Source organism: Octodon degus, unplaced genomic scaffold (assembly GCF_000260255.1).
Source record: "Octodon degus isolate 3935 unplaced genomic scaffold, OctDeg1.0 scaffold00072, whole genome shotgun sequence".
Taxonomy (NCBI): domain Eukaryota; kingdom Metazoa; phylum Chordata; class Mammalia; order Rodentia; family Octodontidae; genus Octodon; species Octodon degus.
The window spans coordinates 7,378,065-7,403,170 of record NW_004524648.1 but is presented as its reverse complement, the minus strand read 5'-3'; the positions used below and the strand labels follow the sequence as shown (position 1 = coordinate 7,403,170).

Genomic DNA, 25,106 nt, shown 5'->3' with positions numbered 1-25,106 from the left:
AGCTTGTTCTAAGTAGGTGCTTTAGACCACTGAGCCATCTCACCAGCCCCACACACAGAGTTATTAAACCTAGGTTCATTTTATTAAGTGACCTAAGAAATGTCTCATAATGTGCTACATTTCTGTGTCCAGACAAAGACATCTAAAACCTAGGAGGAAAAAAAAAAACAAAACCCTAGGAGCTTAAAGTAAAATGTATGAACAGAACAATAATGTTCCAACATGCTCACTCTTAAGCAGTGATAGAATCTGCTATGGATTGGTAGAGGAATTTATCAAAATTTGTGTATACAGACAATATCAAAAATTAGGTGAGGATATGGTAAAACTAGAATTCTCATACAGTGCTAGTTTTTTTCTTTCCCTTTTCTTTCTGTTTTTTTTTTTTTTTTTCTTTTTATGGAACCTGGGATTGAACTCAGGCCCTTGCACTTGCCAGATAAGTGCTTATTCTACTGAGCTATCTACCCAGCCCCTACAGTGCTAGTTGGTAAGTAAAATGAGGTAGTCACTTTTAACATGGACAATTCCTCCAATGTAAAACTCTGAATTATGGTATGTCCCAGGGCTTCCATTCCTAGACATACAGTATATCTGAAAACCTAGGTCAGTCTACACTAACTCACACACAAATGTTCAGAGCAGCACTATTTGTAATAGCCCAAAATGGAACTAATGCCCACTAACAGAGGAACAGACAAAATGTGGTATTGTCTATCCACACAATGAAATAATATTGTTCAGCTATGAAAAGGAAATTCTAATACCATTACAAGATTAATGAACCTTGAAAATATTATGCAAAGTAAAAAAAGCCAGTCATAAAAGAGCACATATGTATGATTCCACTTACATAAAACACCTAGAGTGTATAAACCATAGAGACAGAGTAGATTAATAGCTGCCAGATGCCAGGGAAGCTGGATGAAAGAGGACTGACTGCTAATGGATTTATTTTGGGGTAAGTAAAATGTTTGAATAAGATAATGGAGACAAACATCAATTTTGAATATGCTAAAATCCATTAAAGTATATACTTTTATTATTTATTTATTTATTTATTTATTTTTGCAGATCTGGGGATTGAACTCAGACCCTTGCGCTTGCCAGGGAAGCTCTTATTCCACTGAGCCATTTCCCCGGCTCCAAAATATATACTTTTATTTATTTATTTATTTATTTATTTATTTTCAAAATATATACTTTTAAAGGGTAAATTTTATAACGTGAAATATACCTATATAAAGCTTCTTTAAAACTTGCCTATAGAAGTCATAGTAAGCTTATTCAGACAAGACTTTGAATCAAAAGTGGACTATGAGGGCCGGCCAAATAGCCCAGAGGATTAAAGCCCCTGCAAGCAGGTGCAGCGGCCAGGAGTTTGATCCCCAGGCCTGCCGTGCTGGCCCCACCCCGAGGGCACGCTGAGACAGCAATTGAGACTAGGTGTGGTGGTGTGCACCTGTAATCCCAGCTCTTGGGAAGCTGTAAACAGGCAGATCACTACAAGTCTGATCTAGTAGTGAGACCATGAACACTCCGTAGACCCTTCCCTAAAATATATGAAAAAAAAAAAAAAAAGTGGACTATGTTACAGAAAGAGCATGGTACAATCAGGGCAGGGTGAGGAGGGCAATGGTGAGGTGAGGCATTTAGTATCAAGTCAGCATGGGCCTTCTACAGGCATTAGCATACACTGTGATGGCTAACCAGTTTTCTGTTACTAAGTTTAAAGGAACAATTGAAGCTTTTTTTTTTTTTTTTTTTTTTTTAAGTCAGGGTCTTGTTGTGTAACCTGGCTAGCCTTGAACTCATGGCAATCGTGCTGCTCAGCTACTAACTGTTGGGATTGCACACCTGGATGAATCAAATGGTTTTAAGATATTTTTCTACTATAGTAGAAATGCTCACTTCACACTTCTGGGAAGATTTCATAGCTTTTGCCAGCTTCTACAGCAGTAGTGGCAAACCTATGGCACACATGCCATAGCAAAGCTGCATCACTGAAAGCTCTAGAAGTTCACCCATCACTGCTCTAGGGTCTTTCTGATAACTGCCCTGATGTTACATGCTACAGTACACCAGTGACATACTTTCCTCAGAAGAGTCCACAAGCTCATCAGGCTCATTTGGAACCAGCATCTTAGCAAATAATTTCCAATATTTTGTTTTAGCTGAGCAATCTTGCAAATAGGATGAACAGTGTAAGATTTATGAAGAGACCAGTATGAAATGCTATGGAACAAAGGGGAATTTTAAAAGTGTGATATATATGTGACTGTATGACATATGAAATAAGCATTTAGTATTTCTGTATTTCTTTTTACTGTTACCTTTTGTTTACCTGTTTTCTAGCTATGCTAATTAATATAGCTCCCATTTTTAATGCAAATCTTACTTTAAGGAAAATTCACATAATTTTTGAGAAAATACTACAGATAGCAATGAAGAAATGGTCAAAATCCTAAACATTGTATATAATGCCTTAAGTATAAAAATTCAATAAACAGGAGTAGAGAAAGAGGTTTTACCTGGAAGTGACACGGTCATATTATAGAGAAATCATTCTAACAGAAACATGGAATACAGGAATTACAGCAACAATCTCGGCCAGAGCTCAGTAAACTAAAGCCCATTGGCAATATCCTGTCAGCTAAGAATGGTTCTTACATTTATTAACTGGTCCTTTATAAAAAAACTTGTCAGTGGGTGAATCTCCCAACTGAGCCTCCCGTATTGAAGGTAAAAAAAAACCCAAGAAACAAAACAAACAAACAAACAAACAAACAAAAAAACTGCTTTAAGCAGAATCAACAAGACTTAATGACTCATCAGATGTGGTAATGACTCATCAGATGTGGTAAGAGTATGTAAAACTGGAGAATGATGTTAATGCCTCTATTTAAAACTCAAGGAAGATGAGGATATCTAGGTAAGAAAACAGAAAGGAAGACAGCATCTTCTTAAAGTTATTTTTGACTATAAAAAATAAGTAACAACCTAAAATCATGCAAGTTACTTACAATATTACACCATTAGAAAAGAAGCTTGCTCAAAGATGGGCGCTTGCCTTAGAACTTGTGTTTTGTAACTAAGAGATGTTTCTTTTCCTGTATGAGATTTCTGAAATGAAGCTATTTTATTATAGAAGAAAATGACACTTTCTGTAATAGGTTATCAGGTTTAAGTCTCACACAACAATTGGTTGCCTTTTTGCATTTCTCAGGAAGCTTCCAGGGCCAGCAAGATTCCTTAGCAGACTAAGCACCTGCTTTGGCAAGCGCAAGGACCAGGGTTCAATTCCCAGTCCCACATGAGGAGCCAGAACTGCTATGAGGGTTTGCTGAGCTGGTGAACAAGTCCAGGCATAGTGGAGCACGCCCATAATCCCAGCACTAGGGAGGCGCAAACCTGGAGGATCTCTATGAGTCAAGCTGCGTAGTGAGACTGTGCCAAAATAAAAAAAATACATAAAAATCCCCAAATAAACAAAGAGAGAGGAAAAAAAAAAAGGAAGCATTCAAATCAAAGCAGGGCATGGTAGCACCTGACCTCAACCAGAGTACAAGGTCAGCCTAAACTACATAATGAGTTCCAGGTCAGCCTGGGCTACACAGCAAGACACTGTCTCAAAAAGCTAAACAATTCTTTAAACAGGTTCATGATCATTCTGATGATTCTGTTAACTGAATTATTTTTCTCCATTTTCTTAGAAGTTTTGGAATAATTGTATGTAAAGGCAGATAAAAAGATCTCTAGAAATGTCAAAATGGGTCATTTGAAGGAGATTTAAATAATCAAAGACACTGTTCTTATTTATCTTTATTTTTTAATTAATTAATTTGATACAGGGTCTTGCTCAGACTCATAATGAGTCTCCTGTCTCAGCCTCCCCAGCACTGGGCTTACAGGAGTGCACCACCATGTATGGTTTTGGTGGCTGGCATGGCATGCTACCAGGATTGAACCTGGGTCCTTGCGCTTGACAGGCAGGTGCTTAAACTGCCGAGCTATCTCCCCTTACAACTGCTTAATAGTTTCCAAATCTCAGTTCTAAAAATGTAAGAAATCTAGCTTTACCAGATTTCTATGACAAATCATGGTAACAAATAATTTAGTATGTGGTCAGCATTTTCATAAATGCCACAGAAATATTATAATTAATACAATAAATCAACAGATGTGGTATAACTATAATCTCTTATTTGAAACTCTCAAGGAAATATATATTTCTGAATTCAGAATTGCTCAGATTTTAGAAAGACAACAGTGCATATAATCTGTTTACAGAAGTTAGGATTCCAGCAGGTACACTTATGCTGGGACATAAGTGATTATGTATAAAAGAGAAGGCAGGGTTTAAGTAAAGTATAGAAGACAGTGAAATACTATGTCTGAAATAGGAGTGGGGAGAGAATGCAGCAGTAAGCAGTAACACTGAAACAACACCCAATAAATCTGGAGGCAGATTTATTTACATTAACAGGCACTAATTGGGATCATTCCTAGAGTATCAGGCCCTGATATTTGGTAGTCTAGAGCTTCTATGAGATAAGCAAGGAGGAAGTCCAGAGGCAGAATGGTGTGCATCACAGTGAGCAGCGATGCAGAACAGTGACCAGAACTTTCTAAATGACAGAATCAATCAGATCTGGAACAAGAACTAGTTAGTACTTGAGCAACTAAGTGGCTGGGCGATGGGGGCTTTTTCTGCCACAAGAGTAATTACCAGAAAGCAAACACAGACGACAACCATAATCTTCATGGATGAATGCAGTCACCTCACAGTGCCTAGAAAGGAAAGGAACCTAGAGAATATGTACTTCAACTTTTTTTTTCTTTTTGTGATAGGGTCTCGCTATGTAGTTCAGGCTGAACTCACAATCTTCCCACATACTGAGATTATAGGCATGTGCCACCATGCCCAGCTTTCATCTTTCTCCTCTTAAATCTGCTTGTATTTCCTATAGGTCAACTGGAATTCAGAAAACGGAAGCCCAATAATACTCTTTATACAGGCCAGGGAGCTAGCTCAGTGGTCTAAGTGTCTGCCTGGCAAGCACAAGGACTCGGGATCGATCTGCGGCACCACATGCCATGCCAATGAGCTGGCCACTGAAACCGGGCATGGTGGCACATGCCTGTAATCCATCACTAGGGAGGCTGAGACAGGAGGATCATTATGAGGCTGAGCTGCATAGCGAGACCCTGTACCAAATAATAAATAAATAAATAAAATTTTAAAATACCCTTTAAACATATCAGTTTCTTGAGAGATGGAAAATAGCAGATTTGGAGACACAAAGGCAGATATCCAGCAATAGCTGTATTAGTCAACACAGACTAATTTCTGTCGCAGGTAATGCCAAAGTATCATCAGCTAAGATAAAAATTTATTTTGCACTTACATTATGTGGCCTAGTGATTCTACCTTTTAAAATAGGGACTATGTAATCCAGACTGGTCTTGTATTTGCAGTGATCCTCCTATCTCAGCCTCTCGAGTGCTGGGATTACAGGAATGCACCACCAAAGCTGATTCTACCATCTTCTAGAGTCTTAGGGATCCCTCTGCTGAACCTTTTGTTTCTAGTAGGCAGCGATGAAAGAAAGCAAGAAAGTAAAAATGGATGACTAGCGCAAAGTTACATGACACCAGGCCTAGACAGGATAAATATCACTGGAACCTACATCCTACTGACCAGAACTCAGTAACAAGGCCTTACTAACTATAAGGCTGTGTAGTACAGTGATGTGCCTCAACGAGTAATGGGAAACAGAAATATGCTAAGTACGTCCTTTTTTATGTAGTATGTAAGACCCCAAGGGAAACTGAGATAGCATCTCATAATCAACTGCATTTATACTTCTCTAGTGAAGTACTGTTTCCAGTGAAACAATATGTGCACTACGCAACAAATAAACATTATAAGAATAAAGAGTGAAAACCCTCACACCAATCCAAGCATAGAGTGTTCCAATAAAATTCGGTGCCAAACTTATTTAGACACAACTTTAGTTTTTCAGAGGCTCTGCAATTTCAGAAGTGTAGATAATGGATATTGAATGTGTATGTGATTGACACAGGAGCCAGGAAGTAGAGATGGGATTTGAGATGTAGGCTTATGATTTGCAAATTTGTTTATGATACAGGGAAATGACCAAATGTCTCTTATGTTAGGCATTATTAGTGATATCAGCCCTCAGACATGAAGAAACTGGAGTTTTTTCAATGAAATTTAATTTATTATATCCTACACTTTGTAAGTGCTCACTATGCTAGAACATATAAAGGAATACAAAGAATAAGAGGTAATGTCTAACTATCAGAATGCCAGAATATAGTGAAACACATATTTGAGAAAGCCCTAAAATGACTGATTCTGAAATGCAGAATTAGGAAAGGCTCACTTATGAGATACTGACAGCAGAATTACACCTTGATGGAAGGAAAGCATTTTGAACAAGGAAAGGAAGAACTTTGGGCAGAAGAAGAAGGCTGCACAAAGATACAACATGGTATCTTTAAAGGCCTAGACAATGGTAAATGATTTCTGTTTGGTAGCATAGGAATGCTGGAAACTTCAGAAGTTTAAGTTTTACTTAATCATTATCAAGACCTAGGGAGCTTAAGATCAGTAAGAAAGAAGATAATTAAAAATACAAGGTTGGAGAGCCATTTGGATAGGTGATGACATAACTGAGAGATTATGAGAAGAATACATCTGTATCTGAGAACAGGAGTAAGAAAATAATTTTAAAGAAGGAGAGATATTTGAGGCACAATAAAGAGTTGCATAAATCTAGTACATGAAAGGTAAGAATCAGACAATCAAAATAAGTCACAGCTCCAGGCAAAAATATTACTACTACTATCAGCTGTTACCACAATCCCTAACAGGAAGAAAGGAGTAAAGAAAAAGCACAGTACCACATTCTCATGCTTTATTTCAGAACTCTCATTTATAGTATTACTTCTGGGTTGCCAAGAGGCTTCTTTATTTCTTAGGTATGACCACACTAATCTCTAGCTAAGTGAGGTTATTACATGGGTTAAATACTTTAAGGTTTAGCTTGCACCTATTCATTCGTTCAGAGAAAGGAATCTTCATAGCCAAGTAAAACAAGTGAGGAACATGTACTGACTTGTACTTTTGCCATTCATGTAGCAATTTCCTTGTATGCTAACAACATTGTCCACAGCCACGCAACACTTAGAAAGTTCTGGCCAACGTTTTTGAAAACAGTACAAACACAATTTAACTTCCTTGTGTGCTGGGTATCAAGGAAAGAAACACAAAATTCCTTTAAAGAATTTACTTAATATCTTTAAGTTGGGTGGCTTATTAAAGAATAAAACAATACCAACACATCTTTGAAAACTTAGCATGAAATTATCACTTTCATATGTAATTTTTAAATTCATATAAATACAATTTACTTTTGTTCTTAAATACCACTTTATTTACCAAACAGTAAATGCCTAGAATGTAATATTCTTAAATTATTTTTTGAACTTCAAAATATCCGTGGCTAGAAACTACCCTCTAAACATAACATGGATGTTTTTCATGGAAAACGAAAGAGTACCTATTTTGAACACATTTACATGATTTTCAGTCATGATAATTACACCTGGCTAAAAAATGTATTTATCCAAGCAGGGTTAGCCCAGCAAAAAAAAGTATTATATATAATCTGTAGATAAGAGGAATAACAAAACGCTACTTGCTAGGATTTTTAAAGAAGTGACTAGATTTTTAAAAAGACTGTATTTGAATTCCTTAATCTCTGCCAAAGTCCAGTTTATGCCAGTTGTCTGGAAAACATTCAGTTGGTTAACTACAAAGAGCAAATGGCAGGTCAAGTTTAAAACACGTGACTTCCTCACTAATTATATTTAAATAGCAACACAGTGAGTGAAAATTAAATTCCTGGTCAGAATCTGATTCTCTACAAGACTAGTGAAAGGCCGAATTTTCAATCTTCAAAACCAAAAGGTAATAATAATATGAAATTTTCTCAAGTACATATTGGAGCCAGATGTAACTTATAGTATATGTCTGAATTTAAACTTTGAGCTTTTAAGTTAAAAATTACGTTTACTCATGTCAAGCATGTACCAGTTAAATTATCTTAGATGTGGCAAGTCGTTAGAGCTGAATACAGACTGAAAGAAAATTAAGACTTATTTTAAACCTAGTTTACTATGTTAATAAACTGTCTTTACAGTCCACATCTAGAAAAGAACATTAGATCAAACTCAGACTCAAGCTCTAGTTCTGGTCTAATCTGGATATGTACCCTCATGGAAAGTGTAAGCTTGGTATCTGCTTGATTATATAATGAAGGGGTTGATTTTGATCAATTTCAAATTTCTATTTTAGAAGTTATGACATTCACTAAAAGCTGTTTTAAAGAGAGAAAATGAAGGAAACCCCAGCAATAGGAAAATCATTTAATTTCTTTAATCTATGCTATAAACATTCAGAAGTAATAATTTATGATCTAAGCTTAACTCTTAAATTGTTGGAATAAAGTCACAAAAAAGTTAAAGAAAATATCAGTATTTGTTTCACTAGTCATTTTGTTGCTCTGCTCTCCAAAACTGCCCATCATTTGTCCTTACCCAATTCTATATATTGATCTCATGCCCTATACTTATTGGATAAATATTATTTTTTTTTCTTTTTATTAAAGTAGAAAAACCAAGTTAAGGCCTATTTTAGTTTTTAAATTGTTGATGCCTTAAATTTGTGACCTGAGGAGGAAAATACATCTGATATTTAGCAGATATTGAGAAGCTTATCTGCTCTCTAACAACAATGAAAAGACACATTTACCTAACATGAATGTTCTAAGTAAACATACTTAAGGATACATGCTTACCTATTTGTGATCCAAATGTTAGATTAAATTTACATAATTGTTTTAAAGCAGAGGAAAATGATGTTCAAGCTATCATTCATCGTCAGTCTGCTCCTCAGTTCTGTTCACATTCTGGGAACAATTTCAACAACGACCTCAAAGTCTCCAGATGTCTCCAGTACCAGCATCCACCTGAATTCCACAATAAGCCTAACTCTTGGAACAAAGGCAAGTTCTACCTCCAAATCTGAAAGGCCAAATCTCACAACATCAGTGACAACCAGGACAACTCTGACTTCCATGACAACTCCAAGTTTCAAGAAAACTCTGCAATCAACAGTGACCTCAGAGATAGCCAAAAATATGACTACAAAGACTGTGACAAATGGCAGCACAACACTCAATCCAAAGCTTAGCATTCATTTTCTTTCCTATGTACTATTTTTGCTGTTTTCTGTATACTCAGACTGAAACCAACTTGAACTATCTGCATTTCTAATCTCAGCTCTATTATCTGCTGAACAATAAGCACACCAGGAGAGTAAATTATTTACTACTTGAATTATCAGTATTCTAGTATAATTCACTTGATTGCAAACTCTGTGTGTAAGTTTAAATGTTACCTTAAAATGATAATAATCTTCTTTTAAAAAGACAAAGTGTGTACCACCCTATTAAATGCCAAAGTAAGCAAAATATCACATGTGCCTTTTAAATGTTTACAAACCTAAAACTCAGATGTTTATATTAAAAGCGTAAGAGAACAATTGCACAGGCATCATTTAACCCAAGGGGTAGGCTATGGGGGGGACAAAGAATGGCACAGGGTGTGATGCTTTGGTTATAGCACAGAAAGTGCTGGCGTAATAAGGACACAACAACACATCCTTCTGTATTAACATATTTTGGGGCCAGGGAGGTGGCTCAGTGGAATAAGTGCTTCCCTGGCAAGGGCAAGGGCCTGAGTTCAATTCCTGGTTCCACACAAAAAAAAAAAAAAAAAAAAGCCAACACTGTTAAACTGTGTAATTCCCAATCGTAAGATTATTTCACTTTGAGTAAATTCTGTCATATATTTCATAGGGTCATTTGTAAATCAGGTCTTTGGAATTCAGAACTCATTTCCCCCCGCAGAAATGTCATGTCTCATAACTGTTGGTGAGATTTTCACGCTTATCTACAAAGGATGATTTAACCCAAAAGTCTTAGTACCTAAGAGACTGTATTATTAATAGTGCAGTTATTAGGAGCTTTGGCTTAGGCTCAGATCTAGTTTTGACACCTTGACTCCTCGTTCTTATTCTTTGTTTTGTTTTTGGAGACAGACTCTCATTATGTAGTTTAGACTGGCTTCCAACTATGTAGGTCATACCTCAAATTCAGAGTGATCCTTCTGCCTCAGCCTTCCAAGTGGGCCACCGGTTCTGATTTTCATTAGCATGCTACCTGGGGTTAAGGACATGACTCAGCAGGACTCCCAAACAAACTTCAACAATAAACTGACTGACTACAAATGAAGCATCTGAGGTACCTTTGAATACACAGAATAGCTCTTGCCTGAGACTGATTTGGCAGGCAGTGGGGCCTGGAATAGGTTGAATTCTCCAGCTTTGATAGCTATGCTTGAGTTAAAGTTACTGAGAATTACATGAGAATTTATATAACATGCACAGTTTTCCTGACATAGAGAAAGCATCCAGGAAATGTGAGCTATTATCATTATTTTGTTTTTATTTTTGAGATAGGGTCTCTCTATGTAGTCAAGCTGGCCTCAGACTCACTATGTAACCCAGGCTGGCCTTGACTTCATGGGAATCCTCTTGCTTCAGCCTCCCAAGTGCTAGGATTACAGGTATGCACTGCCCTCAGCTTGCTATTATTATTACTAACAAATACTAATTGTTTTTTTCAAGTATTCCAAAAGAAAAGCTCTTCATTGTAACCTTTAGATTTTGAATTTTTAATTATTCTTGCAAATATAATACATTCTGCTGGCAGGAACTTAAACAACATAGACACAAGTGTCAGAACTATAATTGGTTGCCTACCTTCTCCTTCTAGCACATACTTACTACCCTGAGAGAAGCAATGTGAGCTTTATTTATTTACTTGCGGTAATGGGGGCTGATAACAAGGCCTCAAACTCTCTAGGCAAGTACTGTTCCACTAAGCTACATCTCCTGCCACTACCGGGTCTTTTTTTTTTTTTTTTTTAAAGAAGTTTAAAAAAAAATCATTTATTTATTTGGTACAGGGTCTCACTATGCAGCTGAGACTCACAGTGACCCTCCTGCCTCAGATTCCCCAGCATTGGGATTACAGGCATGCACCACCACACCTGGTTTCAGTGGCCAGATTGGCATGCGGCTGGCATGGCATGGTACCAGGGATCAAACCTGGGTCCTTGCGCTTGCCAGGCATGTACTGGACCACTAGCTATCTCCCCTGCCCCTATTGGGTCTTTTAAAAGCTGCATGTAGAGAACATCTGCCATTCCTATCTGCCCAGCATCCATGTTTCCACCTTTTGTATAAGCAATCCAATTCTCCTTTGGGAAACCCTGCCCTCATACTGGCCTTTCAGTTCACACAATTCAGGTTCCAGAGTGGGCACATAATTTAGGCCTACATATTCTTGCGTTTGCCAGTCATGCGTTTATCCTACTGAGCCATCTCCCTGGCCCCGAGGCCTACATATTCTTAAGAAATTTTACTTGTACTCCTCCCCTTGCTACAGTGGCTGCCTCAAAAACTGGCATGTGACCTAGCTAGGCCAGTAAGATCAACCATTTCTTCTCAAACTATTGGGACAGAGGTGTTTTTCATAGGAGTTATTAAGCTAGAACACAAACCACTGTTGCTACAGCTGGGGACATCTTAAGAATAAAGCCACATGAAGAAAGGAGAACCAAAAACCAGAGAGAACACCATCTCCAGACGATACTGTTCAATGCAACTGCAGCTAGTCATGTAGTAAGTCAGATCTCTTGAACTTCCTAGGTACACATTATCTTTAAAGTCCCTTTCAGTTTTATACAAATTTAAATTTCATTCTGTCACTTTTGATAAGCAGCATAAATTTAACACACTGTATCTATTCAATAATACAGATTTATCAATTATTCAGTAATTCTTTGAAACAGTTACACTGCTTTCTTCTTTTTTTTGCCACTATAATCAATACTATTATAACTTTCCTTCACTACTATAGGGCAATAATATAATTTTCTATTAAGCATATGGCAGAGAGTATTTTAGAAAAAGTAAATTAGGCCAATTATGAAATACCCTGCATATATGACTACAGAACTTGGACTTTATATGGAGAATCAACAGGAAAGACAAAATGAAATTAGTACTGGAAAATGATTACAGAAATAATGTTAAGATGACCCAAAAGTTGTCATCTAGATTTAGAAGACATGAAGAGTACAATAGTATCAATACAAGATACTGAGAATCCCAGCAAAGCACTGGGGAAAAAGTGGTTTTTAGATGATTTTTCCATACATTGTTGGTGGGAGTGTAAATCAACACAACCACTATGGAAGTCAGTATGGAAATTCCTAAAAATTTACAAGTAGAAATTCCATTTGACCCGAATATTCCCCTTCTTCCTCAAAGAGTTAAAGACATTACACAATGATACACAGATACCATATTTATAGCAGCACAATTCATAATAACTTGATCTTGGAATCAGCCTATATGTCCACTAACAGGTCAACTGACAAAGAAAAGGTGGTTTTTATATACAATGGCATATTTGCTAACATAAAGAAGGATAAATTTAAGTCATTTGTAGGAAAATGGATGTACGTGCAGGTTCTGTTAAGTAAATCAGACACATAAGCTTAAATATCACATGGTTTCTCATGACATTATTTCTCTGACATGACTCTATAAATAAAATACAAAATAACAGACAATATAAAAAAAGAGAAAGAAGTTATTGTAATATAGCATGACCAAAGTATTTCAGCATATACCTTGATGATGATGATGATGATGATGATGATGATGATGATGATAATTATCATTATTAATTAGGTACTGGGAATCAAACTCACACCAGGCAGGCACTGTGCTACTGAGCTATATCCCTGATCCCTGTACTCTTGTTTCTTGATTAGTAAAATTATCTTTTTTTTTTTTTATATGTATTTAGTACAGGGTCTACAGGGTCTCACTACACAGATCAGACTTGAAGTGATCCTATTTTCAGCCTCCCAGTGCTGGGATTATAGGCATGCGCCACCATGCCCAGTTTCAACTGAGCCCCAGGAGCAGGGCCAGCACGGCACACCAGGGATCCAACCCTGGTCCCTGCGTCTGCCTAAGCAGGTACTTCAATCCACTGAGCTATCTGGCCGGCCTATATCTTTATATGTTTTGGGGCCTATTAGTCTGACTGTTAAACTATATGTATGACAATTAACTTCATAAGGATTTTTAACACAAATAAATGAAAACAGGGCTGGCGAGTTAGCTCAGCAGACTAAGGGCCTGCTTAGGCAAGCACAGGGACTGGGGTTTGATCCCTGCACCACACGCCATGTCAGCTCCATCCCCAGGCGTGCTTAGTCAGCCACTGATTCTGGGTGTTGTGGTGCATGCTGATAATCCCAGTGCTGGGGAGGCTGAAAACAGGAGGATCACTATGAGTGTGAGCTGCGTAGAGAGACCCTGTACCAAATACATATAATAATAATAATAATAATAATAAGAAGAAGAAGAAGAAGAAGAAGAAGAAGAAGAAGAATCTGATGCTAGCAGAAAGTAGTGGTGGGGTGGAAGGCAAGGAGGAAAAAAAAGAATTGAGGTGTACTATATATATATGTACCAGTTCCCCACAATGACTGTAATCATTATGTACTGCAGACATGTACTAATAAAAATTAAAAAGATATTTCCACAGGACCTAATAATATTAGACCACCAAGATTGAATTAAAAAAAAAAAAAAGCCCATATACCTAATGACAGCCTTTGATAAAGAAATAGCACTGTTCCCTGATAACTGGGCCAGGACCACGCACTTAACTTAGGAGCGGCCAGAAATAAGGCTGGCCAGCACCTAGTGTTAAAAGCTTTTCCAAAAAGCCTATTTCTAGTTGAGCTGCATTTTCTTCCTAGAATTTCAAATATGGACTGCTCAGGTAATCAAGGGTTAACAGACAGGGCTAAAGCTGAAAAGACACAGAAAGGTGTAACAGTGTGGTCCAGTTGAGCTCAAAGGTGAGAGTCAATGAGTATAAGCAGGTTCCATTTACATCTGGAAAGGCTCTAATGTGATTCATGCTTTTCCAGAGGCTAATCTTAAGAAAATAAAGAGACACTCTGCAATAACAAAACCTTAACTGAAACACATCAACTATTTGCCAGGATCTCACAGGCAAGATCAAGAATTTGTGGCTAACAATGAGGAGATAAAAGAAAGTAGGAAAAATTTAGATGAGGGTTTCTACATGGGGAAGTGCAAGGCATGGTGGGAAAACTATGGCATGACGATGAGATATGGTATGCTGAAGTAAGTCCTGGACATTGCAAATCTGCAATGGCTGCAGACTATCTCTGAGACTGAAATCCACAAAACACATTACTTTATACATAGTAGTCTAAGCCACACAAACATAAGGATATCAATAAAGAAATCAAACCCAGATGCTCTTTGACATAGGCCTTCATTAATGTCTAGATTTGTATCATGGGAAAGTGAATCTCTCTCTGTTTTCCATAGCATTTGGAGGTAAGAATCACACCAGGTAAAAATGAGGGGACAGAAGTCCTAGTAGGTCAAAATAAGAAAATAAAGGGATTAAAAAATCTGAAATGGGGGTCAGGAATGTAGTACAGCAGCATAAGCCCCTGCCTGGCAAACTCAAGGTCCTGAGTTGAATCCCGGTACAAAAAAAAAAAAAAAAAAAAAAAAAAAAAAAAATCTGAAATGCGGGATGAAAGGGGAGTATCCTAAACGGACTCTACATATACTTTATTTTTGTATTTTTAGGGAAGGGTCTACAGGGTGTTCAGGATCTCACTACTAGATTGGACTCATAGTAATTCTCCTGTCTACAGCCTCCCAAATGCTGGGATTACAGTGCATGCCACCACGCCCAGTCTCAATTGCAGTCTCATAGAGCCCTGGGGGCAGGGCCAGCAAGGCAGGCCTGGGGATTGAACCTCAGCCACTGCACCTGCTTGCAGGTGTTTTAATCCACTGAGTTATTTGGCCAGCCCTCTGCATATAATTTAATAAGTCTCAAAACACTATAGGAGGGCCAGCCACAAATTCTTTTTCTAAAATATCAAAAAAGGGGCCAGGGAGACGGCTCAGTAGAATAAGTGCTTCTCTGGCAAGTTCAAGGGCCTGGTTCAGGAAAAAAAAAAAAAAAATTCAAAAAAGGTTAAGAAAATTAAATAAATTCATCTAGGAGTATGCAGCTAAAAAGCAGCAGAGCTAGAAACCCGTAGCAGTCTCAAAGCCCGTATCAGAGACACAGTCTATAACTAGGGAGACACCACTCATTTAAAACCAGTGAAGGGTCTGTATCAGGCCTGTTATGCTTTCCTTTTGCCTTTGCTAGAACACCACAGAGAAGGAATACACACTTGTTAATTCTGAAGAAAAGAAACCCAGTTTTGATATTTGCTAGAGACCCTTGCTACTTGTAAAATAGCAAGAATCTAAAAGAGGTTGGGAATTAAGGTATTACATCTATCTCCTTCTAAACCAGGTTTGTTTTTTAATCACTTAGAAAAAATATGGAAAGTCAAAATATCCTTGAAGTATTACAGGCTAAATATAGAATACAAACATGGTTCATCTCAACTGCAAAAGAAACTTAAAATTATTTTAGGCAATTCAGAAATAGTAACAAGAAGAGGGTTGTTAAGAGGATTTTCATGGAAAGGGGAGGTTTAATAGTTGTTGATGGGCACTTTTGTATAACTTATTGATTACCTATCCCAAGTTCTTCAGACATCTTTGTCTTATTATCTGAATTATCTGTTTAAATTTTTTTTCACCTTTCTTTCACTATCTCTATTTCTCTACTTCATTTCCTACATACTGCCAAGCTTTTCCCACCCACAACTAAGTCTACCAACATAATTCCTCAATTTCTGTTAAATTCAAGGAACTAGAAAGATGAAGTCCTATAGCTCATGAATAGCACAACTAAGATTAAACACAGTCCTTAAGATACCCAAGTCAGCAGCCTTTGTGTTAAATCACACTGTCTCAAAATGTTCAACTGCCATGAATTTATGGTAGCCTAACTGGGAAGAAGTAATCAAATAATGCCAACATAAATTATCAAAGGGCAGGCAGAATGAGGAAGAAACTGGCAGGGAAAGCAATGCAAATGTTGAAACTACTGTAAGTAGGAACTTACAGCATTTCCAGAAGGCTTTCTACTAGAACTAGCCTTGCCTGAAGATAGCATGAACAAACACAATCTATTTTTCAGACTGCCCCTTATGTCATCTTTACAGAGAATCAAGCTCCTCTGAATTATTTTCTGTTATCACCCTGCTGTAGCTTTACACAGTGTATTACTAAAAGTTCTTAGAAACCGGCTAAGTTTGATTTCTTTTTTTTAAAAAAAGTTCTTAATTACCATGTTGTAGATGCTATTAGATCATATGTCTAAAAACAAAAGGTTCCTTGTGCTTTTTTTTCAATTATTTAAATTTTTGAAACAGAGCGGCCATGATGGTGCATGACTATAATACCAGCCTTCATGAGTCTGATGCAGACTGTCCCAATATTAAGGCCAGTCTAGGCTACACAGTGAGTTTGAGGCCTGCCTGAACTACACAGTGAAACTTATCTCAAAAAAATAAACAAACAAAAACATTAAAATATCTCTATCTTATCTTTGGGCCCTGTCTGGCCTCAAAATTGTAATGCTCCTGCTTCGGTCTTATAAGTAGCTGAGATTTCAAGAATACGCTGGAGCATTTAGCAATTTTTCACTGTTGGTAATTAATCCATCGTAGACACAGTATTTAAAAAACTGATGTAGAAAAAAAAAAAAAACAACTGATGTAGGAAAAACAAAGTCAATATTAAATGCAATTTCCTGAAATGTAATCTGAAAAGTATTCTTAATATACTGAACAATACTTTAAGATAGAATGCCTGTATACTTACTCAGCTGTGTACTCCCAAGCAACCTGTGTTCAACTCCTAATAGGAAAGTACAACAAACCTGCCACCTCCCTACATTTGCTGTCATCAAAAGCTCTTGAAAGATACTGCTTCTTACCTTCGTGCAACATAATAAAAAATGGGATTCCCAGCTTTGGAAGTGCCAGCTTGGTAGAAAATACTTAATGTTTTCAAAGCTTTAAACTCTTCTTTTTCATGTACCTGATGCCTAAAAGAAAAAATAACAGCAGATCAGATGCTCTACATAGTTCCCAGAATATGTAGAAAAATCTACAATTGAATCAATAACAAAATATAAAGATAAAATATTTAAAAAGCAACAGGCGTTGGCAAGAGCAATTTGGCAATATATATCACAAATTTCAAGCTGTTACTCTTTGGGCCCTACACTCTTAAGACTACCTAAGACAACGAACGAACAAGGACATTAAATACAGGGTTGCTTTCACATATGGCATTTTGTTCAGAATGAGTTTTTAATTTGTAAGTTACTTGCTTTTTTTCTAAGTTCAATTTATCAAGTTTTTCTTTTCTGGTTTACAGATTTCTGAATGAATTAGAAAGTCTGTTGCTCGTGTTTTTTCTTTGGTTTATGGGAGTTTACCTTTATGAATAGTAGGAAAATCTTTTTCCAGATGTTTACTCAGCTTTATCAAAACCTCCTTTCAAAGGCCCTCCTGCTGGGTGTGGGGTGCACACCTGTAATCTATGCATCTGCACAGAGCCAAGGCAACAGGGTCGCCACCACCCAGCTGCTCCTTTTGTTTTTCTTTTTCTTTTTTAAAGAAAAATGGATCTCAAAGGCATCAGTGGGAATTTACAGAACGAAAATGTCATCTAACATTTATTAAACACTTTATAATGCACTAGATACTGTTGTAAGTGTATCACATATACTAGATCATTTAGTCTTCAAAAGCACAGGTGACTACCTTTTAAGGGAAGACACAAGTAAATAACAAAAAGAGTCTTAGAAAAATGAAACAGTGGCAAGGATATTCTCAGTAATGTTGAATAAAAAGTTTTCTATTTTTGTACCATATAATCCTCAACTAGGTAATTTGAAAATTTTTTGTGGGAAATATTCCCTTAATCACATAAGAGTAAACACTTGTTACACTGAGAAAAATCTAATAGAGCTAAATATTAAATTGAAAAGGAAGTCACATATACATCGTCTTTTGTGTATTCATATATTTTACTAGTTATCAATGAATTAGTCTTGTATACAAAATTATGACGGGGGCCGGGGAGATGGCTCAGTAGAATAAGTGCTTCCGTGGCAAGCGCAAGGGCCTGAGTTCAATCCCAGGATGGGGGGGGGGGGTTTATGACATATATATGATTAATAAAACAGACACTTATAACGCAAAGTGTGTTACATGCAAATCTTTAATATGAATTAATTGGGCTGGGGAGATAGCTCAGTCCAATAAGTGCTTGCCTGGCAAGCGCAGGGTCCTGTGTTCAATCCCCAGTACCGCAAAAAAAAAAAAAAGTGAATTAACTTCTGGATATCAGCTTCTGGCGCTGCACTTCCCCATCCCCCAGCCCCAGTTGCTGGCACATACCATTAACAAAACACTCAACCAACAGCTGTTACAGATTATTTATTAAGTGTAAAAATACCATGAAAGATACTTTAAAAAATTTATTAAATTTCCTTTATTGTAATATTATCAAGTGTCTAACAATGGAATCTCTTAGTTTATGAACTAAATCCCTCTAAATGAGATTCAAAATAAATACCCTTAGAAATACTATGGCCATACTGAAATAGGTATACTATATTTTCTGAGCCTTAATAAAAAAAAAAAAAATTTAAACTATCAACTTTTAGAGTCCTTGGGCCAGGCAGATGGCTCAGTAGAATCAGCGCTTCCCTGGCAAGGGCAAGGGCCTGAGTTCAATCCCCAGTTCTGCAAAAAAACCCAAAAAAACCCCAGAAGGTTTCTGAAAAATGGTACAGTGTGAAAGTCCAATTTAAGTGCCTTGTACTTAAAAGCCAAAGATACATGAATTAGGTATGGAATCTTAATAGAATTCATACTGAGTTGTATTTTCCTTAACTTTTAATATGGGGAAGTTGGTCTGTTTTTTCTTTTTTTTTTGTATTTTAGGGAAGGCTCTACAGGACGTTCAGGGTCTCACTACTAGATCAGACTCATAGTGATCCGCCTGTTTACAGCCTCCCAAGAGCTGAGATTACAGGCAGCGCCACCACACCCAGTCTCAATTGCTGTCTAGGTGAGTCCTGGGGGCAGGGTCAGCATGGCAGGCCTGGGGATCCGACCCCTGGCCCCTGTGCCTGTTTGCTGGTGCTTTAATCTGCTGAGCTATTTGGCTGGCCCTCCTTAACTATAATATGAAAATATTGCCTACATACCTTCATAGGTATTAAATATAAAATCATAGCAAATCAAGATGATAAACTGATTTAATAAGACATTATTGCTTTTATGAGAAATGTAACATTATTTATTTTAAAACACTAATAGCAGATTTTTATATATTTAATCAGCCATGGATACAAACTTAGTATTAAAACACAAAAACAAGGACGAAGACACCAAGAAACGCGGAACCAGCGGCCCCAGCTGACAGCCCTGCACTCCTTGACACAGGCACACGTGGAGACGGGAGAGTCGAGCTTGAGCTTCGAGTTCCAGGGCTTAAGACCAGAAACAACAAAAGCACTCTACCGGTGAGTAGCACTTCTGCTTGGTGTGGGAAAGACCAGAGAGTGGCTTCTGCAAAAGTAGAGCTTTGGAGCAAGCGCAGTTGGGTTTTTGTTTGATCTCTTCTGGTGTTTCTGGTTTGGTCTTTTCCGGGTACTGCGACTGAACCTGGGTGCCTGGCACAGGGGAGGCGGGTAGATGGTCTGCCCTGCCCCAGGTTGCAGCCCCAGTTCTTTTTCTTTAAAGACAGGGTCCCACTAAGCAGCGGGCAATTCCCCATCTTCCTACCTCGGCCTCCTGAATGGAGGGATTATAGTTGCACATGCCGTTCCCAGCCACTCCCTTGCCCTAAACCAGGACATACTGACTGAAAACATCCAGCTTATAGTGGTGGTAACCGTCATTGGCAAAACAGGCAATTCTTAATGTAGACACAGGATGAGCGTCACAGGAAACTTACCCAAATGTCTATGCGTACTAAGTGTGACTGGGAAAAAAAAAACTTTTTAAGACACAAACAGTAATGACTTGTAATTATTATTATTTTTTTAAATATTTATTTATTTTTATTTATTACATTTATTTATTGTGTGTGTGTGTGGCCAGCTCAGCCCACCAGGGGGTGGGGCTGGCTGGCATGTGGTGCTGGGGATCGAATTGCGGTCCCTGTGCTTTGCCAAGCTTGTTTCAAGTAGGTGCTTTAGACCACTGAGCCATCTCTCCAGCCCGACTTGTAATTATTTATTGTATTATTATTAATTTTGTGTGTGGTACCTGGGATCAAACTCAGGACCTTGTGCTTGCAAGGCAAGCATTTATTCCACTGAGCTATCTCCCCAGCAAATTTTGTTTTATAAAACTCTGGTTATTTGGTCTTTAGTAATACCGTTCTATGAAGTATCTTTACTTTTCATTTTTATTTATCTTTATTTTTATTTTTGGTAGTACCAGGGCTCAAACTCAGGACCCTGTGCTTGTCAGGCAGGCGCTTATGTCGCTGATCTATCTCCTTGGCTATTTTTAAAAAAATCGTTCCATGAATTATTAACTCATTTTGCTGATGTCCCTTAAACACCAAGATAAAATTACTCTAGGTTATGGCTCACAGAACATATTTCACACAGTTTACCCTGCTCTAGTATAAAACAGTAACAAATGAAAATAAAGGCTTAGGACCTGAACAAGTATTATTCAAGAAACTACAGCTGTATGTGCTGCGTAAACTTTTATCCCTTTTTTTTTTTTTTTGGCAGAGCCAGGGATTGAACTCAGGCCTTTGCGCTTGCCAGGGAAGCGCTTATTCCACTGAGCCATCTCCCCTGCCCAAACTTTTATCTTTGAAAAAATAAACTCAGATGCTCTTAAAGCTGAAAGGTGAAGTTTCTGCACTTTCTCCCATGAAGCTCCACGTGGTCATCTTCATTCCAATCTGGCTTGCAGACTCATTTTTTTCTTTGCCTGGGAGTGTTGTTCTCTATGCTGTTGCTATCATCTGACTTCAGCTGCTCAATTTGTTCAAATTCTTTCCTGTCATCTGGGTGCTTCTTTTTCTTCATGTACACTTCACACAAAAGAATAACATATTAAAACAATGATTTCGGCAATGACAGCAAAGAACGGCTTGAGGGACACCAGGAAGCTCAGCACCACGAGGACCAGCTGGTCCGTGCTCTGGTCCAGCTGGAACTCCACTTGGTACCAGAAGGTGCCCCCCCCGTCTTCTTCCCGGAGATTCCTGATCTTGAGCTTCGTCTTATTGCTGTGGGTCCCGCCAATGATACAGGTGTCATTCATGAGAGCATCGACTGGAACCTGTTCACTCCCGTTGCTTCTGTACCAGGCCCAGCGCACAGGAAGGCACTTGGGATACTTACACACCAGCACGGCATTGTCCCCCATGTAAGTGATGAACAGCTTGTTTTTTCCACTAAGTTCGGGAACTTTGAAGTTAAAGGTTCTCCTTTGTTCCTGTTTGCCTTCTAAGAGGCAGGAATAGCTCCCCATTTGCTTGCTGTTGATGATGGCAAACTTGGACTGGGCATGCATGGTGTTGTTGTTCGCCAACACTGTGTGAGGAGAATGCAGCATCAGCTCTGTACCCCTGGTCCAGGTCACGCTGACCGATGTCATATCTCCTGATTGTGTGAACTTGCAGGTGAGAGAAATGAGAGAAGGGCTCTCCAAAGTGGCATTTCTTTCTAGCATCCTGGAATATTCAGTTAGCTGAATGCTGTGCCTCTCCAAGGGAAACTCAGAATAGTTTGTGCTCAGACAGGCGAACTCATAACAGATGAATCTGTGGGTGCACGGTCCGCCCAGCCCCCGCGGGCTGCGGCCAGTGTGCTCAGCAGCAGCTGCAGCAGCAGGAGCAGCAGGGGCACGCCCAGGTCCCCCAGGCTGGGAAGCATGGTGCCCACCACCGCTCTGAGCGGAGCCTGAGCTCAGCTGAGCCGAGCCGGGCCACACCAAGCCGCTGGTGCCAGGTCGCTGCTGCTCCGGGGTCGCTGTGGACAGAGTGCCTGGAGTCGCCGGTGCCGCATGCACTCAGAAAGTAGTATTCAAAATTGATTATTTCAATAATATATGGGTAGAAAAAATTTGATCCCAAAACAGTAATATTACCAGTTATATCTTTTTTTATAAACTTTTATCAAATATAAAAGCATTTTAAACAAATGACCTGCTTGGGCAGAGAATGGCGGCTGGGTGTGCTGTGCTGGCCCCACCCCCGGGAGCTTGGAGACTGGGATGGAGACTGGGTGTACTGGCATGGGCCTATAATCCCAGCACTTGGGAGGCTGAAAACAGGAGCATCACTAAAAATCAGATCTAGGTAGTGAGACCCTGCAGACCCTGTCCTAAGTAGAGAAAGAGAGAGAGAAAAGGGAAAGGAAAAAGAATAAAAAAACTAAACAAATGGCCTGGAGGGAAACTGTTCAAGCAAAAAGAAAGCAATCGTCATACTGCAGTGCTTTTACCTAGTCATAAATTCTTCAAACTTGGAACTGGTAAGGTTAAGGCTTGACCAATGTGTATCTGCCACAGGCTTGTGCTCTGGAGGCCCAAGGTACGCAAGAAGTGTTGCCATCTTATCGAAAGGTCGCCTGCCAACAGCTTTATGATCCCTACAGAAAGGAAATGACTTAGAGGGTAGCAATTCACATTTGGCAGTATACATTTCTTTAGATCCAGATTTCCTTTTTACTGATGGTCTCCACAAATTTGTAAACACTACATGACCTCAGGGATTATAAGGATACAATGAAACAGTTTAAAAATATGGCCATTTTCTAAAATATAAAATTTACATTCAATTTAAATTCAATTTTTAAAATAAAATTCATAATCTATTACCACTTACTGGTTAATGAGTGAGCAAAAATAATACTCTGATCTTTTTCTGGGGTAAAAATCCATTTGCAAAATCAATATTTAGGAAATGGACATATATAACACAAGGAAACTTTAATTTTCAAAAGCTATTTAACATGTAATTATATGTAAGAATAACAAAATACTATTTCACAAACCAAACTTACAAAAATGATTAAATATGATATGCCAACTTTACTGAGGCTACGTGTAAAGAAATAACTACCCCACAATTCTGGTCAAAGAGTGTATTGGATGCATTCTCTCAGAAGCAATGTGGCAGTATCTACTAAAGTTGAGGCTAAGTATACTCCAGACCCAGAATTGCACATGTAGGTAACGTATAACAATGGAAAACTAGAAATAAACTCAAATGTCCATCAACTTGGGAATGCAAAACTAAGACAGTGATTCCATGAAAAAAAATGACATAAGCTAAACTTTTAAGTCTTAAATACAATGTTGCATGAAGAGGCTTTATTCTATGCTACCATTTCTATAAAAATTAAAAGCACAAAATTATGTCATATAGATCTATAGTTTCCTTTGTCAGTCAGCTCTATATGTAGAACAACATAAAAATATATCCAGGAAGCACTGCCCACCAGCTTTAGGAAGTAGACACATTTACAGAAAAAAAAAAAAAAAAAAAAAACACAGAAATGTGAACATTAAGAGGAAGGCTTTAGTATGTGTGTTTTGTGTTTATATATGTACATACATATATATTTTACCCTCAAGAAATAAAGTGTTATAACAGGCATGAATAATGCAGAAAAAAAAAAAACCTACTGCTAAAGTTAAGTAGCCAATATGAATCTTTTATATTGCTACTGTCTATAATCTTCTTGTTCTTTCCTTTCTTCTTCCTTCCCATCCCCTTTTCCTTCCTTGGGGATCAAACCTAGGGCATTGTGCTTCCTACACAAGCACTGTACCACTGAATTACATTCCCAACCTATATTTTAAAAAATATTTTAAATGTGCATATTTTTTTCAAAAGCACACTTGGAGGAAAAAAAACCTATCATCAAACTGAGCATACATATGTAAATTACATAATGAAAACAATGTCTGCATTTTAAAGTTCCACAGATAATTTTGGTGTCACATGGACTAAGCATCTTTTTCTATTTAAGTGCATGTATCACTCATGTTTATGTCTACTTCAATCCACTAACAATTCAAAAAGGATTAAAATGTCCTCTTTTAAACATCTCAACTTATTTAGCCTTAGTTTCATGTCTCCTTCCCTTTCCCCAAATAAGTAACCCCCACTTACATCCCAGGATATTTGCACTGAGTTCTATTCCAGCCCTTTATTTTTTCATTTGAGACATCTTCTAAATTGCCCAATCTGTGCTCAAACTTGCTATCCACCTGCCTCACTGAACAAATCAATTTTTTTTTCCTTTGAGACCAGGTCTTCCTATGTAGTTTAGGCTGGCCTTGAGCTTACTATGTAGCCCAGCCTTACCTCAAACTCAAAGCAATCCTCCTGCCTCAGCCTGAGTGCCAGGATTACAGGAATGTGTCGCCTTGCCCAGCCCAAACAATTTTAATTGGCATTTGAAACTGATCTAGAGTAATTTTTACCTCTGAAAGGAAATTTCTCATATAGCAGAATTTGAGTCTCTTACTACTCTACACATATCAGAAAGGATTTAACTAGAAAGGGTGGAAGTAATTTATATTGTGAGAGACTTTAATTAAAGTAGCTAATGAAGTAATTCCCAAGTTAAAATTTTCAATTACTCAGTGTTTCCTATATAAAGCTTTAGTTGTAGGCTAAGTGTACAGCTTGATACTAAATGCTTACCAAGCATGGTGAGGCTCTGCATTCCATGACCCCCCAAAGCTTTACTTCTACATATATGAAGAGTATCAAATGGGCTTATTATACAAAGAAAACATTAGCAATTTTTAAATATTAAATTTCCAAGAATTAACTGCTCTTCAAACTCAAAGGCCAATACTCATTTGATCTTGTAAATTTAAATTTCTCTGTGTTGCCA

The 25,106-nt window shown here is 37.9% G+C and overlaps 1 protein-coding gene, 1 long non-coding RNA gene and 1 pseudogene across 7 annotated transcripts in view; 1 reads left to right on the top strand and 2 right to left on the bottom strand.

The window, feature by feature from the left end:
- Positions 1-25,106, bottom strand: part of Nf1 (neurofibromin 1) — a 307,973-nt gene that overhangs the window by 111,321 nt on the left and 171,546 nt on the right. For all 6 annotated transcript variants that reach the window (XR_002821949.1, XM_004635435.2, XM_023719976.1 and 3 more), the window contains 2 exons: positions 22,698-22,844; positions 17,139-17,249 (listed from right to left, as the gene is read on the bottom strand). Coding sequence is in view for 5 of the 6 variants with exons in the window: in XM_004635435.2 (XP_004635492.1) it covers positions 17,139-17,249; positions 22,698-22,844 (258 nt within the window). In the remaining variant the exon portion in view is untranslated. The remainder of the gene's footprint in view (positions 1-17,138; positions 17,250-22,697; positions 22,845-25,106) is intronic.
- On the top strand, positions 7,911-9,565 carry LOC111817846. Its single transcript, XR_002821950.1, has 2 exons — positions 7,911-7,999; positions 8,937-9,565. It is a non-coding gene; the product is annotated as an uncharacterized LOC111817846 (long non-coding RNA).
- LOC105742765 lies at positions 21,077-22,490 on the bottom strand (annotated as a pseudogene).